Genomic DNA, 12774 nt, shown 5'->3' on the forward strand with positions numbered 1-12774 from the left:
AAGTCCGACGTCTGAAACATGTCTTATGATTGTTAAACTACAGGTTGTCTTAAAAATCTGAAAACTATCGAAATCACCCGTAACAATGTAACAATGTACCAATGGGATAATATCACAATAAGCACACGTTGTTCCGCAGTCAGCTATACCATTTTCTCTCGAAGCAATCACAAGGTTAATTTAAATTTAATCATATTCACAATTTCAAGTTGTTTATATTTGGAATTTATACGTTGCATTAAAGCCCCACGGGTTCATATTCATGAAAACGACATTCAAATTTTAACAATGAGTGCTTTCAATAGTTTTCGGGGTTTTTGAGACACCCTGTAGATACACTATTAGCTTTTCTACTTTCAGGTCACGTGCTATATGCATGGTTGTAGGCAATGAATTTGCCAACGGCCTAAAATAAACGTAACAACCTCTTGTGTAAACAATTATAATTCCTTTTTCCATTTCAATTTTTTTAACTTGTATTTCTTCGCGATTATCAAAATTATTGGATAATATCTTACAGTTCTTTAAATATACAAAACAAAACGGATGATGTCTAATTTTCCTTGCCTTTGGTCTGTAGACTGCACGTTACGTTTATTAATGTTGTGTAAGTAAATGGCTGTATATATTGATGCCCTGTGCATTTGACAATGACGTAGAGATAACTGATTGGAGCATACAGTAAACAAAACAATTTACCCATTAACATAGGGTTCGATCGGCAGCAAATAAAACGTTTCACGATTGAGACAGCTTAATGTACAATAATCCGGAAAAGAAATTCCATCATTGAAAGAAAACTATATACACCATTAGCTTTTTCACATTTAAGTCACGTGTTATATGCATAGTTGTATGCGCATGCGATGAATTTGCCGACAGTAAAAAATTAACGACCTCATGTGTAAATAATTGTAATTCAGTTTTGCATTTAACATGTGTTTCTTTGCGATGGACAAAATGATAGGTTATAATTTTACAGTGTTTTAAATACTCAAGACAAAACGAAAGCTGTGTCCTTTTCCTCGTCTAACTTTGTTTTTCAGATCGCGTTTGTTAAAAAGATCATAGCAAATAAACTACACTTATCGCAGTGACAAAAAGCACCTGCTATATGCAATTAAAGCACCGTTATAGATGCATGGTGATCATGACTCGCGATTTTTTCAGTAGAATAATAAATTTGAGACTAAAATTTGCTAATAAAGCTTCTGAGACCTTCTTAAGATGGTCCTAAATACAGCAATGACCTAGAAATAAAGTCGAAATATCACCTTCATATTTTGTCTTGCTGTCTTATATAACGCATATATATATCTTTAGTTTACAAGATGTAATTTTCCGGAGTATGTTTTTTCTTGTATTTTATTAAACATCTGCTGGTAATGTTTTTTTATCCTAAGCTCTCTGAATAACATTTAAAGTTTTTGAATTTGAAGGGAAAAAAACGGTATTGTAAGACATATATTTTAAAAAGGAAGCATGCTCATTTTAGTGCAGGTACGAATGTCCATGCATCCCACGGCGGAGTGGACAAAGATTGCAGTAGTGTTGAAAATTTGTTCCTGCAATTATTTCTATAGGGAGAAGGTTATTACGGCATAAATTGCTCGAAATTTAATGCTCGAGTTTTAATGGCAAGGTCCTCTGTTACAAAATGATATGTTATAATTTTACAGCTTTTAATTATTCATGAAGTTGCCTTTGTCGGTTTCAGATCGCGTTTGAGAAAAAGTTCATGGCAAATAAACTCCAAGTATTGCAGGGACAAAATGCACCTGCTATGCAATTAAAGCATTGTTATAGATGTCTGGTGCAATTGACTGCCCTAAAGAGTTGACTCGTTTGAATACATGCAGGAGATCACGTCGTATTTGTATTTTTCCTGCAAAATGTTAATTTTAACCGTTTTGTTTGTGGTAATTTTTACAAAATATTGGTTATGATTTTAGAGTAATTTAAATATTTGCGACAAAACGGAAGCTGTGTCTTTTTCCTCGTCTTATCTTTGTCAGTTTCAGATCGCGTTTGTTAAAAAGATCATAGCAAATAAACTACAATTATTGCAGTGACAAAAAGCACCTGTTATGCAAATAAAGCAATGTTATATAGTTGCCTGTTTAAATTGACTGCCCTGTAGAGTTGACTCATTTGAATACAGGCGATCACGTCGCATTTGTAATTGTCTTGCAAAATGTTAATTTCAATCGTGTTGTTTCTGGTAATTTTACCAACGGTTGATTCACAACACGCTAAAGATGGGAAACCATGTGCAGTGAGGAATTTTAAGAGGATCGGTCAAGGTAGGCGCTTTAATATTCCGCATTCTTTTTTCGAAATTTATTCGCGACCGGCGATCTTTTCAGTGGAATTCTAAATTTGAAACTACACTTCCCTAATCAACCTTCAGAGATGTCCTGAAGATGGTCCTAAATACTTCCTGGCTTTAACTGGTTGATATTAGTTACAATTATTGATAAAGTTAAATACAGATCCGCGCATCACTAAGAAATATCTTTGTTATATCCTAAGCTCTCTTAGTCTCTTTAGTAGTGTTTGTATTTTAAAGAAAAAATAGTATAATGCGACATATATTTTATAAGCGAAACGTGCTCATTTAAGTGCAGGTACGAATGTCCACCAGGCGAGTGAACAAAGCTTACAGTGGTGTGAAATTCATTCATTCGGAAACGTAATTTTAGGCTGCAATTTCTCTAGGGAGAATTCTATTAAGGCATAAATTTCTCGAATCTTAATGCTCCAGTTTTAATGGCAAGGTCCAGTGTTGTTTCAAATTATTGGTTATAATTTTAGAGTCTTTTAGATATTCAAGACAAGACAGAAGTTGTGCCCTTTTCCTTGTTTTAATTGTCGGTTTGAGATCACGTTTGAGGAAAAGATCATAGCAAAATAATTAACTTTATGCAGTTATTGCAGTGACAGAAAGCACCTGTTACGCAATGAAAGCAATGTTGTAGATGCCTGTTGCAATTAACAGCCCTATATAGAGCTGACTCATTTGAAGACAGGCGGATGACGTCCCCTATATTTTTTTCTGCAAAATGTTCATTTTAATCAAAGTGTTTCTGGTAATTTTGACAACGGTTGATTCACAACACGCGAAAGATGGGAAACTATGTACATTGCGGAATTTAAAGAGGGTCAGTTAATGTAGGCGCTTCAGCATTCTGCATTCTTTTTTTCGAAGTTTATTCGCGACTCGCGATCTTTTTAGTGGAATATTAAACGTGAGACTACACTTCCCCAATAAAGCTTCTGAGCCGTCCTGAAGATGGTCCTGAATACATCCAGGCTTTATTGCTGATATTATAATTGATAAATTTAAATACAGAGCCGCACATCAAGAGAAAATCTTGGGTATTCTAAGCTCTAGACAACAAAACAAAATTTCATTGTCATACCATTTCTATCTTGAGTTTACAAAGTGTCATTTTTCGGATTATCTTTTTCTTGTATTTCAACAAATTGTCTACTGGTTATGGTTTTTTTATCGTAAACTCTCTGAATCGATATCAATTTTGTAGTGTTAGAATTTGAAGGAAGTGCAGGTAAGAATGTCTACCCGGCGAGGGGACAAAGCTTACAGCGGTGAAAAATTCATTGATTCATTCTGAAACGTAATTTTTGGCTATACAATTATTTCTAGGGAAAGGTCTATTATGGTATAAATTTCTCGAATCTTAATGCTCGAGTTTTAATGGCATTGTCCTGTTGTTACAAAATGATGGGTTACAATTTTACAGTCTTTTAAATTTTTAAAATAAAACGGAAGCTGTGTCCTTTTCCTTGTCTTAACATTGTCGGTTTCAGGTCGCATTTAAGAAAAAGATCATAGCAAATAAACTCTGCTATTCAATTAAAACAATGTTATAGATGCCTGGTGCAAGTGATTGCAATAATATTATAGGGTTGACTCATTTGATCATGAACACAGGCGAATCACGTCGCATTTATATTTTTCCTGTAAAATGTTAATTTTAATCGCATTGTTTGTTGTAATTTTCAGTATTGTGTTCAGTATATGAATATTGAAATAGTTGCGAAGAGTGAAGTGCCGCTAGACATGACGGTGATGAATAATTAATTTTTACAACAAAAAACTCATGAGTAAATATACTTTTTGGCCTTTCGCAAATATTAATTGCTATTCCTTCCAAGCTTGACAGTTTCGGTGAATAATTAATGCAGTAATGATCTTAGTGTCAATTATTTCTGTTCAATCTGTCGTTCTTAAGTAAGCAGTGGGTTTAGGTAAACATGTAAAGTTTACGCATCTTAATAGCCCAAGCGAAGTTAAATTTAACCCTAAAAATTACAAAATACATGCATGTAGCAACCCCTTGCTATTTCAAACCAAGTACACAGTTTCCTGGGCTAACTTGAACTAAACTTATATTATTAAAGGACACAAAACTCAAATGTATTTTTATATATTTCATATTATAGCTAATGTTTGGATCATTCAATACAAAAATAATCATAAAAACATTGCCTGTTCAATTTTACATTTTTGCTGCATTATACCCTGCCTGCAATTAAGTAATGGTTTAAAATCGAAGTTTCAAACGGTTAAAACAGTACAAAGAAAAAACAAAGACAGAGAAAAAACCTCAAATGTTATTTTATTCTGTAATGCAGTTGACGGCTATAAAAAGCTTTATACTTTAATATTGTGTATTTTTGATATCAAAATTCAAATTACATTTTCAAAAACACTTTTTGAAGTTAAAGCAAAGGGGTAGTAGCCTTTCACTAGTTTATGCGTTTGTATAAAAAGCTGATTATTAAAAATTATAATAAATTATTATATAAAGCTGAAAATTGAACAAATAAATGACATACAAAGCTGAAAAAATATATATACAAAATAATACAGCTCATACTTACCGCGAAACAAGTACGAAATAAAGTAAACACGTGCCTTTTGAAAACACTTGTAAGCTCGCAGATTATGAATTATTTCTCTTACACGGCTTTTTTGCTATCTGTTATGCTTCATATATCTTGCGCCATTAAAATTTATGAGTTACATGAAGTAGTTAGTTAGTTTGTTATATGTATTAATATATGAAGTAACTTGTATTCTATCTTATTCAGCGGTAAGATAATTGTCGGCCATATTGTTTTCTCTATTATTATATTGTTTTCTCTCTTCTTTGTTATTACAAATATATTATGTTGTCATCGCCTTTAGCAATATTTGTTTGGTGTCGGGTTTGTCTTTATTTATTACTGGCGTTGTGTCTTCTCGTATTATTTTGCACAATGTTTATGAAACACGTGGCGTGTACATGACGTGTACATTTGGGGAAAATTTGAGGACACAAAAATAATCTCTAGTTACACTTCTTTATAATACGTATTCTTTGATTACGGTTAAGATGTCACGTATTACTACTCGCGATGTATTTGCTAACGCGTGTTCGTTTAAACTGTCCAGCGTGGAATTTGCGCGCGTGCACACATTTTGTGAAAAGTTCACTTTTTTGTTTAAGTTAGACCTAGAATAACAATTACGTAGTATTTGCAATTTCTCCTCTAAACATAAATTACACGATTTTCCTCCAGCTTTGATTGAATTTGCTAGGGAAACGATAGACCACTTAATATTATATTGTTTTTCATTTTGTTTCAATTTCCAAACATGCTTAGATAGTTCCGTTTGTTTTTCGTATCTAATGTCATTGAATGACCTCTTGTGATTTCTGTATCTCTCTTTAAATGTTGTCGCTGTCATACCAATGTATGTTTTCGTTTCCTTCGGGTCTTCAGCTTCCACCTTGGCCTTATAAACTAGATTTTTTTTATCTGCGAACGCATATATTATATTGCTATCGTGCGCGTACCGTATGTTAACACATAGCCATTCAGCGATGCGCTTATATAATTAGCCAATCAGCGATTAGTTTATTACGCGCTCACACCATGAGTCCATAACCTAAAGCATGCAGAAAATATAAACATATACTCGTGACTCGGTATTGTAATTTTGGCTTCAAGAAATCTTGTTCTGTGTTTTTTTATCGAAGTTTTTCTGAACATGGAAACTTATCCGGCCGCATGAGGTAAATAGTCAATCTCTTCGGAGATCAAAACAATCTCTTCTGAGACGATTAACGAAACGTAAAGAAATTCACCAGCGAACCATTATACAATACACGCGTAGCTGCTGTTGTCGCCACTGACCGACTGTACGGAAATTGACAAAGCAGACAAATACCAAGCGATCTAGAGACCTTGCACCTTTCAGGTTGCCTTTAAAGAGAATTATATTGGCTATGAGAAAGAGAAAAAGTAGATCCACCACTTTAAAGCATTATTTTGTAAGAAATGCCCCTAGGTCATCCATTTTAAATAAGATAGCTAGTAATTTCAAGCAATGTTGTTTTCAATTTGTGCCAATGCGACATATTTTTATCAATTTATTCGGATATTTAAAGTCTTTTGTCAACTTAGTAGAAAAAAACATTTATATAGTAAAAAAATCATTTTGTAATGTTTTATACAGTCACAAGATAGCAGCCAATATTGCTAGTAAACAATGTCACATATCTCAAAGGAAACTAATGTTTTCAGATATTGAAAGAATACCTGGTCCTGTTCAAAACAACAGTTCCACTAGACTGTCATCAAAGGCTGCAACGCTTTCATTATATTTAAGACCATTTGATGTTGGTGGTGATGGCGACTGCCTTTTTCGAGCTGGGTCTCATCAGTTGTATGGTGACCCTGATCACCATCTACAAGTTCGAGCATTTGGCATTGCTTATATGAGGGCTAATCCTGAGAGATTCATTGAAAGTAACACTGAAAACTCATGGCTAGAATACCTCAATATTATGTCCATGCAAGGGTCATGGGGTGATGCTATGATTATACAAGCTGTGGCTGATCAGCTGAAGTTAAAGATAGTCATTAGTGAGACACATGAACAATTTCCTGAATCCATTATAGTACTGGGATATTCACCAACAGATCAACTTAGAGATATTTATTTAGGTCATATAGATGAGTATCATTATGTATCAACTTTGCCATCAGGTACTTCTTAAACCTGAAGACCTGAACAGTCAAATAGAAGCTCTCAGCCTAAGCAAAGAGGAACAGAATATATGAAAAAATACATGAAGGAAAAACGAGCTAATGAAATGCAGAGCCCTGATGCTAAGCAAAAGCAAAGAGCATATGCAAGGGAATATAGGAAACGCAAACAAGCCAGTGAGACCTCCCAAAACAGAGCACGTCTATATTACTGTCATTTCTGACATTACTACATATTACTAAGCATATTTCCTATTGCTTGAACGGCGGTAAAATAGTGTAGGAAATTAAAAATCATGGCCAAATCCATATGGTCCATTTGCTGTCCAAACTAATTTGTTGTGAGCAGATACACGTACGCTTAGCGTACCTATTTTTTGTCAAGCACATCTTATTTAGCGGGCACTCGTTCATGTTCCTGCAGTTACATAGGTTTTTATTTTTGTTGCCGTTGTCGGGTTGTTGGCAACGATATTCTTTGAGCACGCATTTATTGCACTTTGATATGACACTTTTAATATTATTCATACAGCTATAGCTAACTTTGACAGTGTTCCTGTTTAATATTTTATGGAGGGGTGAATATTTGGGAAAATGTTCGTCAATTAACTTCAAGAATTCCCGAGCGACATTGGTTTGTACGGTCTTACTGTATGCATGGAGGGTTGAAACAAATGACTTTTCTGGCTCTTTTGCGCTAGGATTGGCTTTCAGTTGAGGATTTGGTTTCTTGGGTTGAAAAATGGAGTTTAGAGGTGTAATTACTGTGCTTCAGGGAGTCGTTGTAAATTGGAGCAACAGATTCAAAGATTTGCTTGTTAGATGAGATGATTGTTAGATTTGCTTGTTGCCGACAACGGCAACAAAAATAAAAACCTATGCAACTGCAGGAACATGAACGAGTGCCCGCTAAATAAGATGTGCTTGACAAAAAATCTAGTTTATAAGGCCAAGGTGGAAGCCGAAGACCCGAAGGAAACGAAAACATACATTGGTATGACAGCGACAACATTTAAAGAGAGATACAGAAATCACAAGAGGTCATTCAACGACATTAGATACGAAAAACAAACGGAACTATCTAAGCATGTTTGGAAATTGAAACAAAATGAAAAACAATATAATATTAAGTGGTCTATCGTTTCCCTAGCAAATTCAATCAAGGCTGGAGGAAAATCGTGTAATTTATGTTAAGAGGAGAAATTGCAAATACTACGTAATTGTTATTCTAGGTCTAACTTAAACAAAAAAAGTGAACTTTTCACAAAATGTGTGCACGCGCGCAAATTCCACGCTGGACAGTTTAAACGAACACGCGTTAACAAATACATCGCGAGTAGTAACTATACGTGACATCTTAACCGTAATTAGTATGTTGCCTGATGATTGCTTGTTGCATGAAACTTAAAGTAGCAACTTATTCATTCAAAAATTGTAATGAAAAATATATATATATATATATATATATATATATATATATATATATATATATATACTGTCGTTGTCAAAAAGGTTGTCCTGAGCAAGTATATGTATATATCGATCACGTGACATTATTATTCAACACGCGTGGGATTGTACAAGCGTGTTAATTGCGAGTTCGAGTATAGCAAGGTGAACGATTAGAAAATGCCAAGACCATATTCAGATGATTTAAGGTGGAGAATGGTTTATCAACGACTTTTCTACGAAAGAATCATCGAAGAAATTGCAGCACAGCTATTTTATTGTTCAAAAACCGTCTATCGTACTCTCAGCACTTTTTGGAACACGGGTGATGTGAAGCTTTGCCGTATCGGTCGCCCAAAAGCGAGCTTATCTTTATTCCCACACGAAGAATATATTATCAAGGACTGCTTACGCCGCAAATACAGTTGAATGAGATAGCAAGCTATATGTAAACCTCTTCAATAGGATTCAAATCAGGACTGTCGTACACTCGTTCTACAACATCTTGTACATAATGTGTTGGGTGGTTATCTGTTAAAAAATATGCATATTACTAGTTTTAGTAGTTGCATCTAGTTGTGCATCAACAAGTTTTGTTTAATTAAACAGATATTAATAGATCAAAACATGATCACAAATTCAGTCATCCCTTGAGACATATGTTAGAACAGCGAATTTGCACTAATTATATTCAAATCTCACCCATAACGAGAACGGATCGCGGGTTTTCCCCATCAAATCGATTCATAGCTGGCAAAAGCTGTTCATCAAGAAAATGGATAAAGGAGCGTGTTTCAAATCTTTCCTCGGGATTCTTTAACAAACACTTCGCAAGAAGTCCATCACACGATTTGGCCGAAATTATGGAATAGCGACGTGTCCACCGTGCATAGCTATAGTCGCTCACAACAGGCGGTATCAGCCTCGTCCCCGGCGCGTGTTTTATTATTCGGTGTTTTATTAATATTAATCGCGTAGTAATGTTTGTCTCGCGGGAGGACACGCACGAAGCGACAGCGTGGGGGAGAACGCGCCTGGCAGAAAATGTATTCAAGATGGCGGAAGAAACTATCGAAGAATCCGAAGATGTATTATGCGCGATTGCAGAAAATATAAGAATTTACCTTCAATATTCACATTTTCAAACAATTTGTTAAGTTCTTCAACCATTTAATACTGTAATGCTGTTCTTATTCAAGGTATCAAAGATTATCAAAGTAGGTAGCCCCCCCCATCCAGCGAGGAAAACACGCAACGCGTGGACCCCACGCGGGACGTCGGAAACTGTCGGATTTTCCCGAAGAGGTGCGTGGTCTCCAGGCGCGAGTAGGATAATGCGCGAGGGGCGGGATAAACAATAAAGCGTAAATACGCATAATAGCGTAAATACGCATAATAGCGTAAATACGCAGGATATGTTTGACAACATCTTACTCAAATTACCCAAATGCCGGTTTACTTATCACGCAGTAAGAATTTGCGAAGAGTATATTTTATTTTACTACTGAGAATTACACATTTGTATGTTCATTTTAAGAGTTCATTTCTTAAATATTCTTTGTATGCTTTGTGATGATTGTTCTCATCACTTGTAAATTGTTCTCCTGTTGTTTTAACCGTGTACTTAAAGATAGGTGGATGACAAAAAAAGGCAACGACACCTGACTCTAGTGGATCAGTTTGGTATGAATCTCCTTTCCAATAAGACAGCTGGTTCAATGCACTTTGAACTTTAGGATCTTTTACGTTCATTAAGGACTCGATCAGTATAAAATCTGGATCTTTCGTAAGTTGTTTCCAGTGCTGAGATACATCATCATACCACTTAAGGTCTAAGACTCTTGTTACTTCAACAAACTCACTCCATATCATGCATGTATTGTTAACTTGCTCTAAGGCTTCGAAACCATACAACTGCCACGTCTCGTACTCGTCTAGCATTAAACAGTCTTGATCTCTTACTTTACAACCACAGCAAAGTTTACTGCGCGTTCTTTGAACCTCGCGTTCTACAGCATTGGCATACATTACTTCCAACAAATGGAATACCTTGTTCGAACTTTCCATCGTCAAAGTTTGTGTTCAACTGAATTCGAAGTCTTCTCACAACACAATCTGACTAAGATATGCAGGGTCAGACGTCTGAGGAGACATCTAAGATTGTCATCCGATGATCTTATTGGTTTTCAGTGTTGTCTTCAGAGTATAAATTTGGGGCATAAACGCTGGATATCATCAGTGTTTGCGAATTTCACTTGGGAGAGCTTGTTTGATATTTTTTAAGTCAAGATTAAGCGATGAAATGTTTGCACGGGGAGCCTGCTTCTACTGCGACAACGAAGAACAGTTCGTTTTGGTTCTGTGGTCAAAATCCTAGTTGTAATTTCTTTTGCACGGAAGATGATGGTTATCTATTTGAGAAAGCCATTGCTGCTTGGCGAGTTACGAATCAATCACAGCCGAAATGTGACACACATAAAAAATCTACAAAAATGCGTGTGGTTAAAGATTTAATGAAAGGAAGTTTTGGAAGACCATTTTTTGTATGCTCTGACAAGAAGGATCCATGTTCCTTTTGGACGTGGGGTGATGTGAAGCCAACAACGAAACCGTCCTGTCATCATGGGCTATCGTGTACATTGCGAAAGGTGAAGAAAGAAGGCATCAATAAAGATCGTATGTTCTTTTGTTGCCCCAATGGGAAGAAGGACTCGTGTCGATTTTTTGAATGGGTACCCGATGAACAAATCAGTGTTGAAGAACCGTTCATACCATCATATTACCGAGATCTTTATTTTTGTTGACATAAATAAAATGTTTTACACACTACTGTATCATTTGTGATTTCGCGCTGCTAATAATGGAGGTCATCTTAGACGAGCTCCAAAAGAATAACGTCGATATTAATATGAAAACGTTAACTCATCATATCAATTATTTACTTGTGCAACACAAGTCTACATACCAATCGGCGGTTTTAAATTCTTCTGATTTGGTAGTTATTTTTTATGAAATCAATGTGAGCAACTTTGGTCGCGCAATGGCCTACTTAGCATTGGTTTCCTTGATGAAAAACTCCGAGGAGGTCACGCGTGGAGCCGTAAGACTCGTTGCTACACGACTTCAGAGCCTCGATTTTGAGGAGTTTAAGGTCAAACAGAGCCTTTTCGACCGAATGATTTCTTTTATCAAACACATTTTCTCTCTATAAAACACATGGATATGTATCATGAAATTCATTGTGTGTGTATCCGCGATGGATGTGCGATTTAAAACGCCTGCAAACTTTTATGTTTGTGGACAAAGCCAAAGTGGGAAATCTTATTTGGTTCGAAATGTTGCATAACTTAGAAGAACTTTTCAATCCAGTTCCAACCAATATAATATACTGCTACGGTATATATCAGCAAGAATTTGAACAGCTGTTGCAAAAGTTTCCTAATCTTATACTAGTAGAGGGGTTTCCGGACGATTTATACGATTTGGTAAAAGGACACGATAACTCTCTTGTCGTACTAGATGATTTGATGTCTCAATGTTCCAACGATCAACGGGTAGCAGATTTATTTACGCGTGGCTCTCATCATCGGGGTATATCCGTTCTCTATCTTACGCAGAACTTGTTCCCACCAGGAAAGTTATCACGGACGATAAGTTTGAATTCCCACTACATGCTAATATTCCGAAATCCACGTGACTCGCTCGGTATTGCAACACTAGCAAAACAGATGTTTCCTAATAACATGAATTATCTTTTGGAGGCATTCCATGATGCTACAAATAAGCCTTATGGTTATCTGATGGTTGATTGTCATCAGTTGACGCCGGAGAATATGCGTCTCAGAACATCTATTCTTCCTGGAGAAAGACAAGTCGTCTACGTGAAACGTACTTAAGTTACGCGCGTTGACCAACGGCTATCAGTATAAAGTCGAAGCGCATGAAAGAAAGTCTTCCGTATCTTCAAGTTATGGTAAAGTCTAAACCTAAGTTGCGTAAACTGCTTATCGAACATTGTCCTGCAGATGTCATCACAGCTATTTGCGAATGCTCTTTGAATCTACTTAAAGGTATTATTCCACTAACACCAATTCAAAAGCGACGTTTAGTGCGCTACAGGACACATCTCCGTGCGTTGGCAAATAAGAAAGTGTCAAGAAAACGAAAGAAGCAATATATTAATCAAAAAGGTGGGAATTTACTTACAGCTCTTTTGCCACCGGTCCTAAGTGTCCTCGGAAGTTTGTTAGCAAAATGAAGCAT

The 12774-nt window shown here is 35.9% G+C and overlaps 1 protein-coding gene across 1 annotated transcript; it reads left to right on the top strand.

Annotated features, from left to right (window-relative positions):
• The first annotated feature begins 6587 nt into the window (after positions 1–6587).
• Positions 6588–7073, top strand: LOC114536726 (OTU domain-containing protein DDB_G0284757-like). Its single transcript, XM_028558076.1, has one exon. It carries the CDS (start codon positions 6588–6590, stop codon positions 7071–7073), a length of 486 nt encoding a protein of 161 aa, XP_028413877.1.
• Positions 7074–12774: the final 5701 nt, after the last annotated feature.

Source organism: Dendronephthya gigantea, unplaced genomic scaffold (assembly GCF_004324835.1).
Source record: "Dendronephthya gigantea isolate DGI-Jeju-01 unplaced genomic scaffold, DenGig_1.0 000143F, whole genome shotgun sequence".
NCBI lineage: Eukaryota > Metazoa > Cnidaria > Anthozoa > Malacalcyonacea > Nephtheidae > Dendronephthya > Dendronephthya gigantea.

Coding starts and splice junctions, on each gene's coding strand:
- LOC114536726 (XM_028558076.1), top strand. CDS start 6,588: ATGTTTTCAGATATTGAAAGAATACCTGGTCCTGTTCAAAACAACAGT.